General features: G+C 42.0%; 1 protein-coding gene across 1 annotated transcript in view; it reads right to left on the minus strand.

The window, feature by feature from the left end:
• Positions 1 to 7,964, minus strand: part of LOC136876544 (mitogen-activated protein kinase 15) — a 103,919-nt gene extending 95,955 nt beyond the window's left edge. The window contains exons 1-2 of the mRNA XM_067150584.2: positions 7,819 to 7,964; positions 7,511 to 7,730 (exon numbers count right to left, since the gene is read on the minus strand). Coding sequence (XP_067006685.2) covers positions 7,511 to 7,730; positions 7,819 to 7,872 — 274 coding nt within the window. The 5' untranslated portion in view covers positions 7,873 to 7,964. The remainder of the gene's footprint in view (positions 1 to 7,510; positions 7,731 to 7,818) is intronic.
• Between the last annotated feature and the right edge of the window lie 19,019 nt (positions 7,965 to 26,983).

Raw genomic sequence — 26,983 nt, forward strand, 5'->3', positions numbered from 1 at the left:
TTTGTGACGTCCGTAGGTGACCTGCGAGTCGTGATGAGGATGAAATTATGAAGACACACTCAGCCCCCATGCCAGCGAAATTAACCAATTATGGTTAAAATTTCCGTCCCTGCCGGGAATCGAACCCGGCACCCTTGTAACCAAAGGCCAGCACGCTAACCATTTAGCCATGGAGCCGGACGGCGTTTTACAATGAAACCACGCTTCCCTGCAAATCAAAGACTAGCAGAAAATACTTGGTTCAGAAATCAGAATTATAATTTGTAAATAAGTAGCATTATTTCAGAACTGCTAATTAGATTTGAATTATTGATAAGACTGAGAACGCCCTATAGGCTATTGTTAAATTTTATTATAAATGCACTAAAGAGGATAACTTTAGAATTTCAATAAAACGTTTCATTGTACTACAATTCGCTATGTAACTAATGAATGCTTTACAATATGACATCTATCGAACATTGATCTCTTTCCGTTGTGTTTGGTTTTCTGTGCCGAAAGCTCAGTAGGTAACCTATGAAATGGAGCTACATTGCAAGTCTAAAAATTAGCACCATAACTTTTTCCCAAGTTCAGGCTCTGCAACAACAAAGTAATCAGAATATAAATGTAAGCTATGTCCCACAATGTTTTTGAAAGTTGAACTGCAGAATATTCGGGGAAAGTAGTTTACGACCAAGTATCAGATATTGCAGAAAGCCAGTTTATTAACTTACATTTTAATTTGTTCTATCCTATAGAGGGAATCCACTAGCCTCGTAATTCTTTCCCTGTTTTAACGTACGCTAGTCACCGTTTCTGACGTTTCCAATTACAATTTGCTTTAAGTCACACCGACACAGATAGGGGAGAAACAGGAAGTAAGCGGCCGCGGCCGTAAGTAGAGCCCCAGCATTTGCCTGGTGTGAAAATGGGAATCCACAGAAAACCACCTTCAGGGGTTTGAACCCACTGTATCCCGAATCCAATCTCACAGCTGAGCGCCCTTAACAGCACGGCCAACTCGCCCGGTAGCAGCGTAACTTTTCCCAAGTGCCGGAAGTGTCTGAAGACATGTTCGGCTCGCCACGTGCAGGTCGTTCGATTTGACTTCCGTAGGCGACCTGCGCGTCGTCGTCATCAGGATGAAATGAAGACAACACATGCATCCAGCCCCCGTGCCGGGAATCCTGGGACCAAAGTCCAGCATGCTAACCATTTCGCCATGGAGCCGGACTGTTCAATTACAAAGTAATCTATACTAATATTATAAAGAGGAAAATTTTGTTTGTAACGAATACTCAAAAACTACTGAACCGATTTTAAAAATTTCTTCACCTATAGAAAGCTACATTGCGAGTGAGTAACATGGGCTGTATTTTATTTTCAAAACGATTCGAAGTGGGGGGGCACGGGAGGATTTAAAAATAAGACTAATATAGGCAAAATATCGAATTTGTCTAAGGACGAGACAAAGCTCAATTTAATCCTCTTGACGCAAAGAACAAAACCCGGTAAGCCATACGGCCCGAAAACCATGTTTTAAGGCCCTAAAACAAACAGTTACGGAGATATTGGCACCACTCTACCCCTGCTATAGGAATCTGATAAAGTAATGAACTGCCGTAACCATGGCAACGTCAGCTCCAGGATTCCACAGCAGCGAAATTATCTACAATAAATCACAAAAACTTAACATGTTACAGACATGAAAATTGATATTTGAATCCTCTTTAAAAATAAAAACACAAATATTAGTTTTCAGAAATTCCCCTTAAGTGGGAGGAGGGGGGGGGGGTGAAAGAAAGTGAGGAAGGTGTTGAATTATTTATATGAGGACATACCTCAAAAAGCAAGATGTTTTAGACTAACATTTGTACTTGGAATCTCCTTTAAAAAATGAACACACTCTTTGGAAAATCCACTTAAGGGGTGAAAAGAATAAAAATGCGGGTGATTTAAAAAACCAAGAGTATCTTCTATCGCTTTACCCACACCTGTGAGGTTGCGGGTGCGAACTGTGTCGCACATGTGGATTAAACCATGTTTTACGGCTGAATGCCCTTCTTGACGGCAACCGTATGTGTAGGTATGTACTTTATACTTCTATACTAATATTATAAAGAGGAAAAATTTGTATATTTGTAACGAATAGACTCAAACACTACTGAACCGATTTTAAAAATTACTTCACCTGTAGAAAGCTACATTGCCAGTGAGTAATATGGGCTGTATTTTATTTTCAAAACAATTTGACAAGGGGGGGGGGGTGGCGACATGGGGAGAAAAATATTAAAATAATAGGCTAATATAGGCGAAATCGATTTGTCGTACAAAGACTAGACAAAGCTCATTTTAAGCCCCTTGGCGCAAAGAACAAAACTCGGTAAACCCTTCGGGTTCGAAAACCATGTTTGAAGACCCTAAAACCAACCGTTATGGAGATATTGGAACTACACTACCCCTGCTCTAGGAGTCGGATAAAGAAACGAACGGCCGTAACCATGGCAACGTCAGCTCCAGGATTCTACAGCAGCGAGATTATGCATCTACGTTTAGGCATAGCTGCCAACCAAAATTGATACATATATAACTTACTATCTAAAAAAACCTGTTGTGTAAGACGCTCATAGCACTCCTTTGGGCGGGGATGGAAAGGGAGTGAAGTATAAAAATAATAGCCCCGGAAATCTCCGTAATACAGCGACCAGCGGTTGCCGACGGGCCTCCGTTTTTACGTACTGGCTTAGGTTTCAGCATTTTGCGGAGTCTTACCTATAGTTTAAACTATTTTCTATCAAATCATGGAGTAGTAGGATCACTGATGTTATTAGTGCCGATATTTTGGTCCACTTTTACGATTATTGTAACCATGAAACCTATATACTGTACACAATTGTCAAGATGGTGCGCCCATGACTTGAAAAAAAATTTCTCAACATTTATACTCAGATTCATAATATGATGTGCGACATGAGTAACAAGCCCTGAGAATTACAATTCTCGATAATTATAGTAGTTTCATTTATGCATCGCGTATTTCCTTTATCATTTGTAATAGTTATGAAATGTTGGATCAAACAAATACATTGAGTAATATTTATATTTGTGGTACTATCTGGCGAAAGTATGCTTGCACTAAACCGGCAGCTTTGTGAAGGGAGCAGGTATATCTAGGTAGGAATGAAGGAAAAACATGGTAGTAAAAGATCTTAGAGGTCGACGCTCATTAGGAACTAATATTTAGAGGCCCCCATGAAGAAAACACGAAGATACTCTATAATTCCAAACATAACAAATAATTTCTACGTACTTAAGTAAATACACGAGTGATATAAATATCTAATGAAGTCAGTCACACCGATAGTATGAGTTACTTAAGACAGTTTCTGATAACCCGTACGAAGAACAGGTACTTCTGCTAGTCAGAATATAAATGTAGACTATGTCCAGCGCTGTAGTCCCAGAATTCTCGCAGGGTTTACTCTAAGACAGGGCATGACGACACTACGCTGGCGTTTACTGGTTACAGCTAGTTACAGTACAACAAACTTTCCTCAAATTGCCTTAGGCCCTCCATGAGGCATATAGCAGGCACTTAATGACAAAATAATTCCTATTTTAATGCAATAGTTTGAAAGCCTTAATTTGCTTACAGTTTTCTATTGGAGCTACTTTCAGCTATTTAAAAACAATCGAAGCTGCCTCGATCTGCGATCACACTTCATTGGAACAAACTCTTGAATTCGTGTATGTTGCAGTACGGTGGTTTTGCAGCCACTTCAAAAGGCGAGACATTTTAATGTATGAACGTAAAGCCGGAGACGTAAGCAATGAATAGTGATGACTGATGACCTTAATAAAATACTCCAGCTGAACGATTACGAGCGTAGCTGAAGAGTTAAAACTCGCCGACGGAATGGCGAAATTAAAAATAAAATCAATCTATCACTACTGATCTGCATTTAGGGCAGTCGCCCAGGTGGCAGATTCCCTGTAGCCTATGTTATTTTCCAAGCTGTTTCTTAAATCACTGCAAAGAAATTGGAAATTTATAACATCTCCCTAAGGTCTTATGGCGACGATGGGATAGGGTAGGCCTAGGAGTGGGAAGGAAGCGGTCGTGGCCTTAAGGTACAGCCCCAGCATTCGCCTGGTGTGAAAATGGGAAACCACGCAAAACCATCGTCAGGGCTGCCGACTGTGGGATTCAAACCCACTGTCTCCCGGATGCAAGCTCACAGCGCGACTCTTAACCACACGGCCAATTTGCCCCAATTTGTCCTCTGATTCCAACTTTATCTTCATATTGTGATCTTTCCTAACGAGATTAGAAGTTATAGCCTACACAAGAAATCAAAGTATACTTCAATGACCGGAGTTAAGCAGAGGGCAAAAAGACCTGGTATTCACTTAGGAGCTTTCCCTGCTTGAACCTACGGTAGCCACCGTTGGTCATTTCCATTATTTCAAGACGAAAAATGAGAAAATCATTTAACTCTTTTACAGTACGCAGTACCACTGCCGTCGTAATCACGAATATAACAATACGAACATAACGGTAGGCGACAATCATAGTGAAAGAATGAAAAGATGTTCTTCCATACGAGCCTATGATTTTTTATTCGTTTGAATGATGCCTTTGCTGGCGAGACCAGCGTCCTCTGGTATGAGCTAGAACAAATTTACTTTCATTGACCTGTTTCAGCCTCACCATTAGCTTTGACAATGGGTAAGCTATGAGAGTTGCTAGTAATGCCGTTTTTTAGGCAACCAGCCCCTGTTATGTCGCTCAGGTTCAGTTTGTGGGAGTATTTCAGTGAACTTGGCAGACATATGTAATAGAAACTTCTAGCTCTGAGGAAAGCAACGGGAAACTAGTAGGTTTCCCTTTTACACCTCTTCAGTGACTCCTAGGCCATCAATGACAGCTGAAGACAGTTGTTTAACATCCAAGCAGCCTTGGAGCTGAAAACTCCAACATAGAATTAATCTGTTCAGAATTCAAATATGGACGGTGATGTATACTTGCAGCACAGGCTTTACGTACATTTAACTCCATCGTGTAAAAGACCTTGTCAATTTGGCAACAAATAGGCAGCAAGGATCTTGAGACTTACGAGTTTTATTCTAAGATTACCTTTATGTCAGGTTATTGTGAATAGTTAGAACTTCTTAGTCGCAAGTTTTCACATTGTCTTACCTTTACGACCGCTCGATCATATTTACAATGCGGATATTCGTTGTAGCTAAACTTCATAAACAGAGCATTTAACACATTTCGCAGAACTGAATAGGCTTGCGGCTACCGTAACGAAACAGTCAGCAAAGCTTTTAAAAAATGAAATGCCCTTTACAAGAGCGTACATCCGATGCTCGAACCTGTCACCGCCTTATTTCTAGTCGTAAGATTGGTTTCCAAGATTTCAACAGCAGTTTACAGTCAAATGCAAACAGCTTACGCGGTGAGCGCCCAACAGAAAAAAAGTACACTAACCTTGGCTACATCCTAACAGTTAAACGAATAACTGCACTTTTTGGTCGATAAACGAATAGTGAACAATTTGCCCTAACCAATTACTTAGCACTCTTACCATAAACAAGTACAGAAACAAAGCTATGAATAGATAGCTACGAAATTTAGTGTCTTAAATACGCCCAAGATTTCTATATATATCCAGGGACGGAAACATGCCCAGTTTCCTTATTTGAAAATACGATGTACTCTAACAGAGGTACAATAATTCGAAAATTAATTTTTTCTTCTGGTCTCCGTGCTCACCTGTGCTAAGAGCTTTTAAGTTTTTAGTGGATTAATTTAAGCTTAATTAAAAAAAATAAAGCAGACGAGCTTAATATACGCATATTAAAGTGTAGTGGAGTGCTTGGATAATTGCAAAATGATCCCACGCAGCTTATCGGAATGTAGTATTTCAGAGGTACATATAGGCCTATAGCCTATTCTTTTATATTATTACCAACTTACCACACGGTTTATTTATATTCTCACTATTGCAATGGTTTAAGTGAACTAACCATGAGTCATATTTTCAGGTGTTAATACCAGTTAAATAGTTCCAGAACTGTTACTATAGTGAGAATACTTCCTAGCGATCACTTCCACAAAGACTCGTGAGCACGGATTGGTTACTTAAACGCACAGAATTACGTTGGAGTTACTCTTATTTCCAGCGGTCATTTCCTTTAAATCTTCAGTTTTCAGTCCTTTAAAATCTATTTAAATCGTTCCGCTTTACTACAGAACTAAAAGCTCCGACGTTTGTGGTGTGCTATCCGTAAGCCATCGGATATAGCGCATGGACAAATTTAGTACCTTTGAATCCCCCATTGCAATAAATTGAGCCGTCTCCCACCCAGCCATGCGGCAGATACGTTAACATGAGAATTTCATGCAACTCTCATACTCTGAAGAAATTATATTATTTATTCTCCAATAAAGGCAGCTCTATTTTACTTAGAAGGGTGTTAAGGCTATCGTTCATAATAATATAACATCTTTCTCAAATATATCAGAAACTGACGGGGAAAAATTTACATTACATTAACTAAGGTGTCCGTACAAATTATTGCCTTTGATAGCGTGTAGTGGACAAAAGGAAATTAAATGAGCTACCGTTTGTTCTGCCTGACTGAACGACCAGTCCGTTGAAAATGTAATTGGACTAGAATTCGTCCCAATACCCAGAAACGTCTTTATCAAATAGAACACATTTCTTAACATTTAATGGAATACAAAAAAATGGAAGCAGTTAACCAGATCCAATGTAACTTCCAACACCTTACGTTCTGGAATGTGTGTGTGGTATTTATAACGGTTATTGTAACATTTTATTAAAGCCAGGTTAAATATTGTGATATTCAGATAACACTTGAAGCGATTTGTAAGATATGGTTTTACCTTCACGACCGCCGTCACGATTAATATTGAAGACATTTCCTGAGGTTTTGGGCTGTAGTTTAATTGGGTTCCTAGCTTCCTTGTTCCGTCTAACTCCGCCCAGTATTTTCAAAGTAGCATAATGGGATCTTCAGGCCTGGAATTCTTTTCTGTATTTATGATTTACGAAGTATGGCGTTTTATCTTATGATATGCACCCAGAAAACAGGTTTGAGGAGCGTCTGTTCATAAGGAGCCATTTCCACCCATGAAAGTTTTGAAAAAACGCAAGAAAACGTAATAAAAGGCACAAGGAACGCACCCATGATCGGGTATAGAACCACTTTTAAGGAATTACACCTTTCTGGTCTGGATTGCTGATGGCATTCGATAATATTCAACTACTTCAATGCATGTGGACGAAATACCATCATTTTTTAAGTGAAGTAGCACAATTTGAACACGCACTCATTTTCGGCTATCTGTTCCTATCCAAAATCTTAAATTCAAAGAGTTCTCCAATCGATTATTTTTAAATTAAACAGTGTATGGCATAGTCTATCAAGGCTTTGTCATAATTAAGATTCACAAAATAAATTTGCAACTTAGAAGATTTAAAAAAGTAATAATTACCCATGAATTCCAATGCCAGATAAACGTCGGCACTATTGGCAGCGACGTGCACGCCTAAGAGCGATATAATATTCGGATGCTTGCTGAAAATCTTCACAAATTCCACTTCCCTGTAAATCTTCTGGGCAGACCTTGCATTTCTCAATACCCCAGCTACTCTCTTCAACGCTATAACTTGCTTGGTTCGTCGATCAATTGCCTTCCACACGGTTCCAAAACCCTGAAATATATTTAGATGATCAGTTTGAGAAAAAATACTAAAAAACACAATATATGTGCCTGACATTGTTTCACGTAGACATTCTTACCCCAGAACCAAGTTTTTCTTTGACTTCGTATAGTCTCGAAATTCCTCCATCCATCTCGGAATTATTTGAATATATCACCCTTGTTAAATGGCGCCAGGCCTGAGATACTTTGCACGGTGTGAACTACTCACTGCGGACAGCTCCAGGCAAGTGAATACCACTCTAGAAGTATCCCTCACAACACGTCAGAGTTATCGTGTCAAAGAACAAAAGATATCTTACTTCCTGCACTCGAGGTATCGTTAAAATCACATATGCAGTGAATTCTGTATTGGCTATTAAAATAAATAACGATTGCACAGTAAAAGTTAATTTTCTTACTTACAGCACGACATATATAACATTCTGGAGTGGGATTTGAATTCATATATTAAAGTTAGATCCTTAAGCAGAGACGATAATAGGAAGTTGGTGTTTTCGTCAAAGAACATTACATAATTTTTGGAGTAATTTCAAATTTTCATGTTAGATTTCGTTTCCAATATACAAAGTAAGTTCTTGAAACATATTTACGAATAATTCCAAAAATGTATTCCTATTCATTTTCCTTCGGTCACAGATGTGAGCTTATGCGCCTTCTTACGTCGTTCCAAGAAACTTGAAGTTCTCCCAAGAACACACTTCCTCGCAGGTGTAATGGGGAAGGGCATTCAGAAGGGAGGCTAATATGAATTTATTCCTGTGCATGTGAGGAGCTTATTTAGCATAGATGAATACTATACTGTACGCCTAAAATAATTGAGAATCTAGAAAGTGGAAAGCCTATTCATGATGTAGAAGAGACAGGCAATCTTATCATCAATCACCACTGATCTGCATTTAAGACAGTTGCCCAGTTGGCAGATTCCCTTTCTGATGTTTACCTAGTCTTTTCATAAATACTTGCAAGTCATTTGGAAATTTATTGAACATCTCTCCTGGTAAATTACTCCAATTCCTAACTCCTCTTACTACAAATGCATATTTGCCAGAATTTGTCCCCTTGAATTCCAACTTTTATCTTCATATTGTGATCTTTCCTACTTTTAAAGCGCCACTCAAACGCATTCGTCTACTAAAGTCATCCCATGCCATCACTCCACTGACAGCTCGGATCATACCGTTTAGTCGAGTGGCTCGTCTCCTTTCTGCTAAGTCTTCCCAGGCCAAACGTTGCAATATATTCGTGACGCTACACTTTCGTCGGAAGTCACCCAAAACAAATCGAGCTGTTTTTCTTTGGTTGGTTACGGTGGAATTTGTTTCGACCAAGAGGACTCGAACCGACTAACTATAGTGTCAGTCCATTTATAGAATTGACACTGATCACGATAGCTGCAGTCACTTATGTGCGGCCAGTTTCCAGTATTCGGGAGATAGTGTGTTCGAACCCCACTGTCGGCACCCTCTGAAGAGGGTTTCCCGTGGTTTGCCATTTTCACACCAGGAAAATGCTGGGGCTGTACCTTTATTAAGGCCACGGCTGCTTCCTTCCCACTCTTAGCCCTTTCCTGTCCCATCGTCGCCATAAGACCTATCTGTGTCGGTGCGACGTAAAGCAACTTGTGAAATATATATATAGGTACCATATATAGACTTGACGCGTTAACAATCACGACCACCAGGCGGGCATATTCCAAAAGCCTAGTATTTTCTGCATAATTATTTCTCATTTTCCCTGTGTTTTCTCTGTTACATAATCTCTTTTTTCACGGCTGGCATCAGCATACAAGCGGCTGTTTTCTTCCATGATATTAGGCTGCGGTGGCAAAGTAAATGTATCGACATTTCAACCGCAGTAGTCCTTGTCAAGATGAAATAGGTCGACATTTTCCATTGTGAGATTGCAGATGTAATAACAGCTAGATAGCCTACCGCCGCAACAGGTAGTCATACAGACATACTAAGTAGGTTGTACTTGGGAGGCAGAAAGGTGACTGCAAGATACCGTTACTGTAGAAAGAGGAACTTATGGGTGACAATAAAGAGGCTGCTGCCGCAAGATTCCAATAAATTGTAAGGTTCCATTATTGTGTCGGCACTTTGGAATGTTTAGGTTCGAAGTAGGCCAAGGAAGAGTTGTTCTGGGACAATGAATGGAAAAACTGTATAAATGATATTTTAGGGAACCCTGTTCAATTGATCAATCATTTAAAGATATAGAAATTATTCCTTCACGGTTCTCAGCAAATAGTTTTCCTCACTTCTCTTAATAATATTTTTTTTAATCCCTCGAAATATTTAAATTTTCGCTTAATCGAGGAGTGTATTTATTTATTTATTTATTTATTTATTTATTTATTTAAGTTATTTATTTATTTATTTTCCCTCCAGGTTCGGTTTTTCCCTCGGACTCAGCGAGGGATCCCACCTCTAGCGCCTCAAGGGCAGTGTCCTGGAGCGCGAGACTTTGGGTCGGAGTTAAAGCTGGGGAGGAGGACCAGTACCTCGCCCAGACAGCCTCTCCTGCTATGCTAAACAGGGACCTTGTGATGGAATGGCACGATTGGAAAGGATAGACAAGGAAGAGGGAAGGAAGCAGCCGTGGCCTTAAGTTAGGTACCAGCCCGGCATTTGCCTGGAGGAGAAATTGGAAACCACGGAAAACCACTTCGAGGATGGCTGGAGTGGGAAACGAAACCACCTGTATTCAGTTGATCTCCCGAGGCTGAATGGAACCTGTTCCAGCCCTCGTACCACTTTTCAAGTTTCGTGACAGAGCCGGGAATCGAATCTGGGATTCCGGGGGTGGCAGCTAATCACACTAACCACTACACCAAAGAGGCGGCTTTATTTATTTATTTATTTATTTATTTATTTATTTATTTATTTATTTATTTATTTATTTATTTATTTATTTATTTATTTATTTCATACAATTATGGGCAGCTCCATTGGACATGTGTGGTCTTTGCAGATAGGCTACCGTATGTGGCAAACAAAAATATAATAAAATGTTATTTAATTGCATTGGTACATGTGTGTTCAAAATGTGTACCACCACGAGCCTTACATTGTTCATTACCGAGCTCGATAGCTGCAGTCGCTTAAGTGCGGCCAGTATCCAGTATTCGGGAGATAGTGGGTTCGAACCCCACTGTCGGCAACCCTGAGGATGGTTTTCCGTGGTTTCCCATTTTCCCATCCGGCAAATGCTGTACCTTAATTAAGGCCACGGCCACTTTGTTTGTGTGTAGTCAAATACTAAATTACTTTTTAACTGCCTGTAATCACGCCACACTTCTATTTAATTGTAATACATATGTATTTATTGTTCCTTTGGTGAAAGTGTTATTGTACAGTATTGAATCAAAATCTTCAAATCTATTATTACTGCTCATCAGTTGGTAGACTGTTAGCCTTTGTCTCTCCGTCGAAATTCGCTCAGAAAACATTAAAAAAACTCCACAGTCTTAGCCCTTCAGGCAAACAAATCAATGTTGATTCAGTCAAGTCAGCCAATACTGATCGGCATTTAGGACAGTCACCCAGGTGGCAGATTCCCTATCTGTTGTTTCCTAGCCTTTTCTTAAATAATTTCAAAGGAATAGGAAATTAATTGAACATCTCCCTTGGTAAGTTATTCCAATCCCTAACTCCCCTTCCTATAAAGGAATATTTGCCCCAATTTGTCCTCTTGAATTCCAACTTTATCTTCATATTGTGATCTTTCCTACTTTTAAAGACACCCTCAAACTTATTCGTTTACTAATGTCATTCCAGCTCATCTCTCCGCTGACAGCTCGGAACAGACCACTTAGTCGAGCAGCTCGTCATCTTTCTCCCAAGTCTTCCAGCTCAAACTTTACAAACGTTACAAACTTTGAATACATCATAGGGTTATGAGTAGAGACGAGAATTATAGGCACTAAAAACAGTTAAAACAGGCAGGCATATAGGCTATTAAATTAGCCAAAATAGGCATGTAGAAAGGCACCAACGTGTAAAATAGGCAACAAAATAGGCATGAAAAAATACTTAAAATTTAATAACACACTCAATTACTATAAAAAGGAATTTAAAACAAGCAACTTTTCAATGTTTTCCGGTAACAATCCTGTTCGCCTGTCGGGCAGAATGTTTTGTACTGAGAGATCTCTCAACATCACTGGAAGTGATTGGACAATACTTCAATGAAGCCACTTCATCTGGTTTTAGTTCAACTGCTTCATCTACCTCACCTCGTAGCACCCTGGCTACATCATGGATTCTGCTGCAGGACTCTTTGCTGACAGCAGCTACCTTCCCAGAGGTTCGGTCAAAACCTCCTGACTTCTTTCACAACCCTAAATGATTCCACCAGGGGAAAGCCCCTCTTCTCCAACTCGGTGATTGCTCCCGGCAGCTTCTTGAAGTTTGAAGATGCTCCAGTTTATGCAAGGTGACATTAGCTCCCACCATTGCAGTGCACAGGTCTATAGAAAATTGTTGTTGGTCGATGTTCACAGTGGGCTGGTAGAAAAGCTGCGATGACACAGCTTTCTGGACTCGTATCAAATGCATCGCAGTATTTCTATGTTGATCTATATGGTATCCTTTCACATTTGGTCTGAAAATGAATAAAATTGACTTAAATTACAATGCTCCTGTATCTTGAATTTCTACAGCTGGGCTAATTCGCAATAATGCTTGGTATAAACATGCATTTGTTTCATAAAGAAAGAAAAGACTATTAGAGGTGATGTTTCTAGAAGTACAAAACTTTAAAGTAGGAACAAGAGAATTCGTAACTTACATGAAAATATGTTCTCAAGAATGTTCAGTTAAAATCTGGCAGCTTCCTGTCGAGTTCACCGGGTTAAAAAATAATAAAAATGACTTGAAACGATACCTGAGTAGAGTAGAGGAGAGATCCTTCCTGAGAAGAGATCCTTCCTACTGTATATGCTTGCCAGGGACTCACCAAGCTGCCCCTGGCAGTATCCTTACTTATATAGAAGAATTAAAACGGAGGGACTATAAATCTCAGATTTGTGAACATTTTATATGTTGCTATTCACCGGCTTTGTTCAGCCGGGTTAGCTCTCATGAAGACTATTATCTGTTGCCTGCAATAGATCCTGCATCATGTGTGCCACAAGGCTGCCACCCTCGTTGAAAATTAGAAAACAGCGTGATTTGAAATTGTCGTGGCATGCGCCCATAACCTTACTTTTTGTCACAATTTAGCAAGACTCTAGATGGGATGCTAGATCTTACGCACCCCAGATTCTCTTTGCTTGCAACACCCCCCCACCAGCACAACGGTTACTAACCGGACTTCACCAATCCAGACCAACGGCCTGGCCTGGTCTTGTAAAGATATTCTTTGCAGCCTTGTAAAACGCGCTGTGACATCGTCCTAGCTGCACCATATTCGATCTTCAGCCTATGTTTCGCGAAGGCTTAGCGGAAGCGTAATAGAGTTCACTAGAGCCTACACATAGGGCTGGTGAAAGTTACTCACGATTTTTAAAAATTACATTTCAGTTGTAGTCCGCTTCTGTGGTGTAGTAGTTAGCGTGATTAGCCGCCACTCACGGAGGCCCGGGTTCGATTCCCGGCTCTGCCACGAAATTTGAAAAGTGGCACGAGGGCTGGAACGGTGTAAGTTCAGCCTTGGGAGGTCAACTGAGTAGAGGTGGGTTCAATTCCCACCTCAGCCATCCTCGAAGTAATATTCCGTGGTTTCCCACTTCTCCTCCAGGCAAATGCCGGGATGGTACCTAACTTAAGGCCACGGCCTCTTTCTTACCTCTTACTTGTCTATCCTTCCAATCTTCCCATATCCCCCCCCCCCCCACAAGGCCCCTGTTCAGCATTGCAGGTGAGACCAACTGGGCGAAGTACTGGTCATTCTCCCCAGTTGTATACCCTGACCCAATGTCTCACGTTTCAGGACACTGCCCTTGAGACGGTAGAGGTGGGATCCTTCGCTGAGTCCGAGGGAAAAATCTACCCTGGAGGTTAAGCAGATTGAGAAAGGAAGCAAGAAATAAATAAATAAATAAATAAATAAATAAATAAAGAAAATAATTGTTGTAAGTCTTTATTTTCATAGGAAATGAATCAGAGATCAAAATACCGATTTTTAATTTTTATCCACTCTGTGACAAGAGACCACCGGCGTTCTAACTCCTCGTTCAGTAATTAAATTGTTATTAACATTTTAGCAATATCAATTATTGAAAGTTCACGACTAATACATCATTGCAACAAAACAACTTTCCACAGTACGTAAATTAATAGGCCTATAAATGCTACAATGAAATGCGACCGTAGTTCAGTCACAGAAAGAGAGAAAAAGAACAAACTAACTTACCTCCTTACAGCAAGCTTGGCAGAAGACTACCCTTCCATCCGTAGTGAAATTGGGATCCCCTGCGATCCACCGCTTCAGCCAGTGGGACTTCGACGATTTTTCTTTGCAATTACAATTTTTTTACTCACGCCGACACAGATAGGTCTTTTGGTGACGATGGGATGGAAAGGCCTAGGAGTGGGAAGGAAGCAACCGTGGCCTTAATTAAGGTACCTGGTGTGAAAATGGGAAACCATGGAAAACCATTTTAGGGCTGCCGACAGTGGGGCTCAAACCCATTATCTCCCGAATGCAAGCTCACAGCTGCACACCCCTAAGCGCACAGCCGACTCGCCCGGTATTTTTTCTTTGGTCATTACCACAGACACACTTCTTTACAATAAATCACAACACGTTCTGAAGATAAAGCGTACGCGCACAACAGTTCACATCGAGAAAGAGGTATAAGGGATATGGATTGTGCAACGTAATTCGACGTTGATACAGTAGGTTCTCGCATATATCTCAGAAGGTTGGAGGGGTTGTAGGCTTCGAGGTCAAATTGTTCCTTGTTTCTCCTGACGGAAATTTCCCAATAACTATTTTTGGTGACTTCTAAGAATTCCCATTTTTGTTCGTGGGGTAAACAGATCTTGAGAAATGAGAAGATAATTCTGTCGAGCACATCATTTACAATATAATGCACTGGAAGAAAATCGGCTTCTTTAAAATAGATTCAAAAGGCATCAAATAGGCAATTATACCGCAAATAGGCACAAAACCCTGAGAGAGGCATTTATAGCCACAATAAAACCAACGAAATCTAGCTTAAAGGACCCTAAAACGGATTTATATCTCAAAAGCCTACGTTTCTGAACACACGAATAAATTAGGCAAATTCCCGTCTCTAGTTATGAGCTACAAATTTTAGATAAATAAAATACAATGAAGTATGAGAATATATTCTTTGTTTATTCCTAAAAATTGCGGTCCTTTTCTTCTCTCTCTCTTAATCTGTTTACCCTCCAGGGTCGGTTTTTCCCTCGGACTCAGCGACGGATCCCACCTCTACCGCCTCAAAGTCAGTGTCTTGGAGCGTGAGACATTGGGTCGGGTATACAACTGGGGAGAGGCGCCAGTACCTCGCCCAGGCGGCCTCACCTGCTATGCGGAACTCGGGCCTTCTGGGGTGATAGGAAGATTGGAAGGGATAGACAGCGAAGAGGGAAGGAAGCGGCCGTGGCCTTAAGTTAGGTACCATCCCGGCATTTGCCTGGAGGAGAAGTGAGAAACCACGGAAAACCACTTCCAGGATGGCTGAGGTGGGAATCGAACCCACCTGTACGCAGTTGACCTCCCGAGACTGAGTGGACCCCGTTCCAGCCCTCGTACCACTTTTCAAATTTCGTGGCAGAGCCGGGAATCGAACCCGGGCCTCCGGGGGTGGCAGGTAATCACACTAACAACTACACCACAGAGGCGGGCAGTTCTTTTCTTAATCATTCATATCCGGTCGCTTAGATAAGCAGTTTGCCTTTTTCTACCACTACGAGCGCTAATGTGTGTCAATGCATTGTTTCACTTAAGAACCACTATGAGCGCTAATGTGAGGCAATGCAGAGTTTACTGAAGCACTTATAACTACATTCGGTGTGAACTTAAACATAATAGAAAAAAACACGCGGGGGTATCGAACCAAGGAACACATTATAAAAGGCAATTTAACTAGGATTTGAATAAAAAGAAAACGAGTAAAGAAACAAGCGATTTTAGCCTGTTAATCCGGAACTGCATTTAGGCCGGAAGTGATTTTCGAAATTTGTTTTTTAGTAATAATTTAATTTCGTGTGGCTATTTCTAGCCGAGTGCAGCCCTTTTAAGGCAGACCCTCCGATAAGGGTGGGCGACATCTGCCATATGTAGGTAACTGCGTGTTATTGTGGTGGAGGATAGTGTTATGTGTGGTGTGTGAGTTGCAGCGATGTTGGGGACAGCACAAACACCCAGCCCCCGGGCCACTGGAATTAACCAATGAAGGTTAAAATCCCCGACCCGGCCGGGAATCGAACCCGGGACCCTCTGAACCGAAGGCCAGTACGCTGACCATTCAGCCAACGAGTCGGACTGTTTTCTTAGTTTGATGGAGCTTTGGAAGACTTACAAGTTGAAACCTTGTCGGGCCCTTTAGCCCTTCAACTTCGGTACAATTGAGGAAATTGCTTAATTTTACGTTTTTCGTGGTAAGAAGGGCCCCTACTTTGTCTGCTAAGAAATGTTTTCAACTAACTTTTCAGTTTAGATGTATACCCCCGCCCCCGCCCCGTATATCCCTCAAATCCGGAGACTTTTTGCTGTCTATAAAAAAAATTGTGCGTACCCCCCTCCTTCGAATTCCCAATCGCTGCTTCTAACTGTATGTGGGTCATACGTCTTCAAAACTGATTCCATAACTGTTCTTTCAACTTGCCCGTGAGATCCGGAGAGCAGGAAGGGTACGCGGATGAAATTGCACAAAAATTAGCCGATCTCCGAAGTATTGTTGCCCCGCAATGTGCGCTGTAGCTCAATCTTGCTGCATCCACTGTAGTTGGAGAGGTAAATTTTTGGCGCGACAGAAACGGCCCAAATCCTTCACGAATGGGGTTTCTGTAAACTACATCTTAATTGCGGGCTGGACGAATGTAGTAATGTGCAGATGGAACACAGTTACCACTTAGGCCAGATACATGACGAAGAAAGGGTTTAATGGTGGACAGTACTAGAATGTTCGTGAGGTGCATGCTTCTGGAGGTGCCGAAAGTAGTTTTGGATTATGCATCGCCGTCGTTCACCTTTGATACCAAATGGTCCTGAATTCATTTCCATTGACGACCATGCTCGCCCTCATCAAGGTGCATCAATGAGGAACTTCATGAAAGAGGCGAGTATCAATCATATGAATTGGCCAACTAATTCACCGGATATGAACTGTATTAAGCATGCATGGGAAAAGATGGAAAATACTATTTTTGATCGTCCACAACCTCCACAAACATTTCCAGACCTCATTAGTGTTGCTCAGATGGAATGGGAACTACTTCTTCAAGACGTCAATGTACTGCCAGGAGTTCCAGAGGAGGCCATGCACAGTACTAACGCACAGTGAAGAAGGGACAAACTTCACTGTAGAAGGAAATGGAATCAAAGATAAGGCTATTTGCGGCTGATGTTATACTGTAGTAAATGAGTTGCAGGATGCGAGGACTGCGGGGGCACGTAGACAATGCTGTAAAATGGAATTAATAATAATAATAATAATAATAATAATAATAATAATAATAATAATAATAATAATAATAATAATAATAATAATAATAATAATAATAATACACTGTAGGTACTTAGGGGTTAGTATAGAGAAAGATCCTCCATTGGAGTAATCATGGGACCCACACCAGAACTACAGTGCTTGATACAGGAACTGGAAAAGATACAAAGGAAAGCAGCACGATTGGTTCTGGGTGTTTTCCGACAGAGTAGTGTTACCTGTTGCAAACTTTGGGCTGCGAAGGCTGGGGAAAAGGAGACGAGATGCTCGACTAGGTGGTATGCTTCGAGGTGTCAGTGGAGAGATGGCGTGGAGTGACATTAGTAGAAGATTAAGCTTGAGTAAGGCGTTTATGGATAGGAAAGATATGGGGATAACGTTGATATTCAAGAGGACAAATTGGGGTAAATTTTCGTTTATAGGAAGAGTAGTAACAGATCGAAATATTTTACAAAGGGAGATATTCGATAAATCTCCAACTTCTTTTAAATTATTTAAGAAAATCCAGGAAAACAACTGACAGGGAATCTGCGACCTGGGTCCTGCCCTAAATGCAGATCAGTGGTGATTGATTGATTGATTGATAAAACAAACCACAAATTTCAAGCTTGTATTTATTACTGTTTATTTGCATTAGATATTGGAAGAAAAACATTTGATTCAAACAGTAAAGTTTAAATTTCTGGGTTGTGTGTCTCTGTGATACAATAAACAGGATTGCATTGCATCCTTCATATTACGAACTTGTTTGCGGTGTATTTAATGGTGTGTGGGGTTGAATTGATTTTTACTGATTTCATGCCTCAATGAGCCCCCGTGGCTCAGGCGGCAGCGTGCCGGCCTCTCACCGCTTGGTTTCGTGGTTCAAATCCCGGTCACTCCATGTTGTACAAAGCGGAGGCGGTTCTACGGGTACTCCGGTTTTCCCTGTCGTCTTTCATTCCAGCAACAGTCTCTAATATCATTTGATCTGTCGGTCATCAATCATTACCTCAGAGGAGTGCGACAGGCTTAGGCACCCCGCACAGTCCCTTTCCTCGCCGCTAGATGGGGGCTTCATTCATTACATTCCTGACCCGGTCGAATGACTGGAAACAGGCTGAGGATTTTCATCTCATGCCACATATAAGTAGACACAATGAAATAGTTAAATTTGTTGTATAATAATATGCGTATGTGAGGAGGGAATGCGGATAAATCAAATTCCTGCACTATCGATACGTAATACCTGAAGTAACCTTTTCTTATCGAAGTTTCTTCTATACGAACAAAAATTCCCATTTAAAAAGAACGCAAATTCACGATAGCTGCCAAGATTGGTGTAAAACCTCAAAGAATCCACCCGCACATACTTATTTCCAAGTAAGTCAGCGATAATACATACGGTACAGCGTTGCAAATTCTAAAACGCAACATTTAGCTAGGCTAAACTCTACGTGGGTAACCATACAGGGTAAACCACTTCGTATAAAAAATAAATTACTGTGTCAGCCAACACAGGAGTTCGTCGATCCCGATTATACACACATTACACAAAAACACCAACTTATACTTAGCCTACACATAAGATCTCAATAAAATTAATAAATTATTCATATGATTAAAAACCAAAACCCAGTACACTCATTACAGACCGACAGAGGAGCGCGAATGGGCGCACCGGCATTGGTTCCTCACAAACCACCGCGTGTTAGTGAATATAATAAAATCTCAACTTGAGATAAATGGTACCTAACTTAAGGCTGCTTCATTCCCTTTTCCTTGTCTATCCCTTCCTATCTTCCCATCCCCCAACAAGGCCCCTGTTCAGCTTAGGAGATGAGGCCGCCTGGGCGGGGTACTGGTCCTTCTTCCCATTTAACCCCCCTCGACCCAAAGTCACACGCTCCAGGACACTGCCCTTGAAGGGATAAAGGTGGGATCCCTCGCTGAGTCCGACGGATAACCAACCCTGGAGGGTAAACAGATTGAGAAGAAAGATTTTAGGAAGAATTGTGCACTTTGTGATAGTAATGGGGTTTCCTGGCTTGTTTTGTATGGGTAAACTTTTACTTAGCGTTTTGGGTGAGGGGAGGGGAGTTTTCTTGATGACAGGGTCTCGGCTACTCGATCCACCGACGTGGCCCTGTATTGGGTCGAGGCTGGGAAATTATAGATTGTAATTTGCCTGGTAAGGACTTGTTGATGAAGAGGAGGGCCGTAGGGGCGGGGTGTCCGGGGGGGCAAGCGGCCATCGCCCATCGCTAACCGCCGATCCCGCCCCAATATCCGACAGACGCATCTGACGTACCCGGACGGAGCACGATGACCTTCCACAGTGCCGCACAGCGTTGTTCCACCTGGCGCCAAACGTATAGACTCGCAACGAGTTGCTTGTAAATAACATGCTACAGTGTTTCATGCGTCAGCGCGCGCAAAAATGACCGAAAATGTGCTATACAGCGTTGTTCGGTGGCGCGCTTCAATTCACCTTAGGAAGGGCGCCATTCTCACAGTCGCGCAGGTCACCTCTAGAGCGTCAATTCGAAAGACCTGCTCCAGGCCTCTCTGAAGCTATTACTATTATTATTGATATTATTATCATCTATATATTAAAAGAGTTTAGCCCGCCTGGTGGCCATGATCGTTAAGGCGCTGAAGTCTAAACGGTCTAACACCGAGGTTAGCCGGTTCGAGTCCCGTTGGTCGAAAAAATTTTCACCATCAGAATGTTGGCCGGCAGGGTAGGGGAGGTGGTGGTATACAATTTCTAATCACTAGATTGCGTGCCAAAAGCCTGGATTAAATTCCAAACCTCTCCGCAGTGCTCATATGGAGTGAGGGCATATGACGCTGTTGATGGTGATTCGTCCGTCGGATGGGGACGTTAAGCCTTGAGCAGACCCCTTGGTGCTATTCGACAGGAGTAGGCTATGTGCCGGCACCGGGTTTCACCCTCTCCCTACTATCATATATCACGTCATTCATTTCATCTCTCATTAACTCCTCTGATGAGGTTGACGTCAGGAAGGGCATCCGGTCATAAAAAAAAACGCCACGACAAATTCATCTCACCTCATACCCGACCCCGTAGGGAAACGGGACAAGGGCTGGACAAACAAACATATATTAAAAGAGTTTACTAAAAACAGCTTTGGCAAATCCGTCCGTCCGTTCTACTGGACCGATTGCTTCATTATTGTTTTATTCTCTCCGGAATTACCTACCGGTGAATCATGAGACATTGATAGGTCTCTAAGTTCAGCCAACTTTGAGGAATCGTAAAATCAAATCATTAAATGATCGCTCCAATAATGGCAGGAGAAGGCTTACCCTAACCCGCAATACATTCTGTACAGCTTAGCAGGTTGCTAAGCGACTTCATTAATATTCTGATATATGATTGTCTTCCTTAGTAATGTAATTACATGCAGGCATGTTTGATTTCTATTCGTACCTTCAAGTCAGAGATCATACACTTCCTCTGATCAAGGAAGAATACTATTCCCTGCTATATACTCTTTGATTCTCTAACCTTTCCCAGCTTCCAAATGTATTCAACAGATGGCAGAGCGTACCTAATAACTTGCATGCTGTTAAGAGAAAAAGTCTACGTACAAACATACCCCATCAGACATACGCCTTTGACATTATCTGGGAACACCTGTAGTAGGATAACCTAGCGATAGTAGAAAGAGTGAAGGTCATGTATCTTTAAAAAGTTCTTTGGCAAGACACGCTCCTTCGAGACTAATCTATGAGCTCACAAGGCAATCGTTCTATATCGAATAACTGCGATTAAAAATACCATTGCCTTCTACAACACTATACCAAGCTTTACACCAAGTACTCCAGGATTTAAAACAAGTGAATATATGGATAAATTTATACCAAACAGACGACATGATGACGTCAGAATGGATGAATTCTGACTACGAACTGCACCATACCATAACGCGCTTCTTATTAAATGTTCATAAAACCATTGATAAGGGCAGGCAAACAATTTGACTACGACATGCATATCAAGACGAGTTATCTGACCTGTTTATAACGAATGCTGCCGACCAACACGGGTCCTCTAGTTCTTCTTCTTCTTCGTCGTCGTCTTCTTCTTTCCGATGAGGCCTGCTAAAGAACACGTGCCAATTTCAATTCAGTTCTTCCTATTTTGTTGTTTTCTCTTCCGCTCTTTCCAATACTCTTTCAACCTTCCACTATGCTGCTTCCTTCTGTCCTCGGACCACTTCGCACCAGGCTTATTGTTCAATCTTCCTTGGAGTCCTCACAATACTTACTACCCTCTTTCTAAAAATTCTCTGTCCATAGTTTCTTCTTCTCTTATATTATTTCTTTCTAAATCTTTCTTTACTTCTTGAATCCAGCTAGTTGTTGCCTTTTTGTCCCAAAGGTACTTGACAATCCTTTTTGTTAATCTGGAACCATCCATTCTGTAAATATGTCCGAAAAATTGCAATCTCCTTTTTTCTTATGGTTTCTGTTATGTTTTCCATGTTCCTGTATATTTCATCATTAGATCTTAATTTCCATACTTCTGTTGTTTATTATTATTATTATTATTATTATTATTATTATTATTATTATTATTATTATGTGCCGGGGGTATACATTCTCCATCCCGTTGAACTGCTCGCCTTCTGGAAGGTCACCTGTATGGTGAATCCGGAATTAATGTAAATCAAGATACTTGGACCTTTAATCTTTAGATGTATCTGCTATCGGCCTATGTACACCCTCTGGCGGGATTACGGACAATTAATTTTTAAGGGAATTTTCAATGTTTGTAAATCTTACGTTTTGTAGAATTTTTTTTATCTGCTAAGGTTGTCAGCACTCCCACGGCTTCCTTCTTCCTTTGCTATTAACCAATCAGTAATTGTGTGTATATTTCTCTAGCCAATTAAAATTGGGGGTGTGTACAGGCATTCTGCCGATCCCAAGAGAGTTCTGGAACTTTCCCCTCTGAGATGGTATAAAAGCTGGGCGCTTCAGGACGTATTTTCCTCTTCATCGCTCCGGTCTAGTGTGTGTGTATGCGGCGTAATAGGAGACAGGGGCTGTAGGCCCGCATTCGTAAGGCCCAACAACTCAAGGTAATGGCAGACATCTCTTAACATGTGATAGCTCCAGACAGATAACTTGAGGGGAAGGTTTCAACTTCTTTTATTAATGTAAAATTCTAAAGTCTCTGTTTAAATGCAAATTTTCGGCAAATCTAAAGACTCTGTGGCTAAGATTTTCTAAACCTCTAATTTCCTCACACTGCTTTGGTAGGCCTACTTAATATTTCGCATCTACAGTAGTCACCTCTCTGTAGCATAGGCTTAGCCTCTGCAACTTCGGGGCATAAGCCCACTTAGGATTTTAAGTGTCTTTCAATAAGGAGTGCAAGAGTTTCGCCTCCTAGCCTTTGGTTCATGGCCGATCGTCTTAAACCTTTTATTGTGTACATTAAAGCCATTTAGAATTGGCACTCATTGCCCCTGTTTAAACTGCCACTTTTATAAACGAGTGTGTGACAGACTGTCGAGCAGAAATGACAGTAAACGTATTATCTGAAGTTTGTGAAGCATGATTGCGTAAAAAACGTGTGCCTCTAAGAGGCTGGCTTATATTAACTTTTGAAGCTCGAACTACTAGTCGATGTAAGTGAGTGGAGCAAGTGAAAAAATAAAAATCCGCAACCTGTTTCCAGTCATTTGACCGGGTCAGGGATGGAATGAATGAAGCCCCCAACTAGCGGCGGGGATAGAAATTGTGCCGGCTGCCGAAGCCTGTCGCACTCCTTTGGGGCAATGGTTAACGAATGACAGATGGAATGAAATTATATTGGAGAGTGTTTCTGGAATGAAATATGACAGGGAAAACCGGAGTATCCGAAGAAAATCCTCTCCCACCTCCGCTTTGTCCAGCACAAATCTCACATGGAGTGACCGGGATTTGAACCACGGAACCCAGCGGTGAGAGGCCGGGCGCTGCCGCCTGAGCCACGAAGGCTCTCAGAGTGGAGCAAGTATGCTCTTGTTATAAAAATAGTGCACCTTCAGAGATACTGAATATTGCTCATCCCTTGTAAATTATTGTGTCAATAATTTTCTCTATTGTACCTGATTTTTGGACTTATAGTCCACCCCTGTTATCCGTGCTGACGAGCTATTTGGTGTTATTTGTTGTTGCTTATTCAGATTATCTATCAAATTTTAAATAAAATAAAGAGAAGAAATGACATTTCAAAATGTAGTGCTTTAACTTATGCTCTGGTCATTTCCCTGTCCACCCATTCACCCCGGCACCTTCTATACCTCTCTGGTCCACAAAATCACGGTAACGATTATTATTATTATTATTATTATTATTATTATTATTAGGCAAGCAGCGTATGTTAACGCTAATCAGAGGAAATATGCAAGATGCCCAACCTTCGAAAAATGAAGGCATCGGCTAAAGAAAGAGAAGGTTTACGAAGGGGGGTGAAGATCGGTCTCGCAAACCTAACGACGTCAGGGTCGGAAGAGAACAAGTATTCAGCAAGGGTGGTAAGACATGAGGAGACTACTTACTTACTCTTGTACCATGAGGTGTCGAGGATACGAGAGATCTCCATCTACTCCTATCTCCGGTAATGGCAACGTCCTCTCGTTTCCTCGCCATGTTGCCATCGCGTTCAGCAGTCCGGTGTATCTCTCGTTTTGACTTTTCATGGAAGTTATTTCGGGCATGTGAGATATGGGCCCAGAGTGCCTATAGGGCAGTGAGGGGGCTGCCCTCCATTGGCCTCTGCCTCTGCCATCTGCGACTTCAGGACTGATGGTGTTCTCAGTCCCTACTCCCTGAGACAAAGATTTTCTTCCTTCAGGAACTACAGCTGAAGGCCTGTCATTTAGTCTGGCCCCTCACTCTGGACCTTACCGGCAAGGCTGACCCTGCTAGGAGCCGAAGCTCCCGCCGGCATCGCTCTTGGGATCACTGAGGCACGCAGGCCTCCCCACCACGTCAAGAAACCAGACCATGGGGGAGGCATGAGGAGACTAGGTAATCGCCCACTGCAGGGAACCGCGCCGCGCCGCGCGGAACAAGCTTGTGGAACATTCCACGGGCCATTTTCCGAGACTTCGCCCATACAGCACACCTCAACGCGCCGCCTCTCTCCAGTTGGGGAAGTGCAGCTCACACAGAAATATGAGTTCCAGTTCCGAGGAGGACTTATTATTTGCGGTTGCGATATTTGCAAATGAGGAAGAAGAAAAATGCGAAAGAAAAGTTTGGGTCCACAACATTTATGAGAAAAGGGAAACGTACGGAGAGTTTCACCATTTATTTCCTGTTCTACTAAAGGACCGAAGTAAATTTTCCCACTGCTTTCGTATGTCCCAAGAAAAATTCTATGAACTATTGAACCTAGTTAAGCCGTGTGTACCGAGTTCGATAGCTGCAGTCGCTTAAGTGCGGCCAGTATCTAGTGTTCGGGAGATAGTAGGTTCGAACCCCACTGTCGGCAGCCCTAAAAATGGTTTTCCGCGGTTTCCCATTTTCACACCAGGCAAATGCTGGGGCTGTACCTTAATTAAGGCCACTTCCTTCCCACTCCTAGCCCTTTCCTGTCCCATCGTCGCCATAAGACCTATCTGTGCCGGTGCGACGTGAAGCAACTAGCAAATAAAAAAAGCCGTGTGTAGAGCAAGAAAATAATATCACCTTTCGCCGAGAAAGGCGTACAGTGCACAATACCACTAACCGCGTGAAGGTACGAGCGTGCTGGCACTAGTCGAGGACTCACGAAGACTGCCGAAACGCCACGAAACCACATTCTTTCCGTTATTCCTTCCTTCTACCCTCGCCCATACAAGCGCGCCGAAAGGAAAAAGTTCCGTTCCAGAAACCTGGGGGCTTCTGGTGCGGAAATTCCACAAGCTTGTTCCGCGCGGCGCGGCGCGGCTCCCTGCAGTGGGCGTTAAGCCATTTCATTTCACAAGAAGCAGACCACGGAAATTTCTTCTCGGCTGCGCTGCGCGGCGCGGCGCGGTGTAGTGGGCGATTACCTTAACACAAGTAAATCGAGCGCTGCGGCTTTGGAGCCAAACGCGGTAGTCTTGAGAACGGTTCTCTGTGGTTTCCGATTTTCACTTCCAGGCAAATGCCGGGGCAAATCCTATTCATAGGCCACACCCGATTCCTTCCACATTACTTACCGATTTTCATTCATTACCGCTGACGTTGGCGTCAGGAAGGGCATCCTTTGGTAAAATCATGTCATAAAAATTCATCTCACCTCATCCTCGACCCCTCAAGCTGCTTAAAGACTTTTTCAAATGGTATAAGATCTGGAGAAATTGCTGAATGGTATGTAATTGCCTCCGGTCCGGGGAGTGCGCTTGAAGTGCACATTTTTGCAATTTGAGGTGATGTCGAATTTCGGAAAAATTAGAGGGCCTTCAATATCTAACTGAATGAAGCATGGCTGATTTAAGTTAGGAAGGGTTTTGGGCCATCTAAAATTTTCAATTTTTTTTTTTTTTGTTGGAGGCCTAATTTTAGACTGGATTGAATTTAGTTGACTATTCTTAAGGAAGTAGATGGATATTGTTACTTGGGTAACATAATAACTAATGGTGGCAGAAGTAAAAGGGGACAGAAAGTGCAGACTAGCACAAGCAAAGAAGGCCTTTCTTAAGAAGACATTTGCTCACTTCGAACATTGTCCGACTCGTTGGCTGAATGGTCAGCGTACTGGCCTTCGGTTCAGAGGGTCCCGGGTTCGATTCCCGGCCGGGTCGGGGATTTTAACCTTCATTGGTTAATTCCAGTGGCCTGGGGGCTGGGTGTTTGTTCTGTCCCCACCATCCTTGCAACTCACACAACACACATAACACTATCCTCCACCACATTAACACGCAGTTACCTATACATGGCAGATGCCGCCCACCCTCGTCGGAGGGTCTGCCTTACAAGGGCTGCACTCGGCTATAAATAGCCACACGAAATTATTACTTCGAACATTGATATAGGAATTAGAAAGGTGTTTTTAAAGACATTTGTCTGGAGCGTGGAACTGAAACATGGACGATAACTAGCACAGAAGGTAAGAGAATAGAAGCTTTTCAAATATGGTGTTACAGAAGAATGCTGAACATGAGATGGGAGGATCGAATCATAAACGAAGAGATACTGAATCCATTTGGTGAGAGGAGAACGATTTGTCTAAATTTGATGAGAAGAAGAGACAGAATTATGGGACGCATCTTAAGAGTTTTTGAGAGAAGCGTAGGCGGTAAAAACGCTAGGGGTAGACCAAGGTATGAATATGACAAACAGATTAGAGTAGATAATTGTTCAATTCTTATGAGTTTCGACTCGACATTTAAGCACTGCCTTTTGGCGGAGGCTAAGTAAATTAATAAACAGCCAATCATAGGCAGCCGATCGCTCCGATAGAGCTCGTTAGACTCTAGTTCCGGTTACCAGTGTTGTCGATCTGTTGTTTACTATAATCACGTGCTATCAGCTGTGTGTTGTATTGTACTCAGTTCTTTTCAGAATATGGTTCCAGTGTATGGCACCATCACCAGGATTACTTTATTCAAGAACTGGAAAAAATCCAA

The sequence above is a fragment of the Anabrus simplex genome, chromosome 6 (genome assembly GCF_040414725.1).
Source record: "Anabrus simplex isolate iqAnaSimp1 chromosome 6, ASM4041472v1, whole genome shotgun sequence".
Taxonomy (NCBI): Eukaryota; Metazoa; Arthropoda; class Insecta; order Orthoptera; family Tettigoniidae; genus Anabrus; species Anabrus simplex.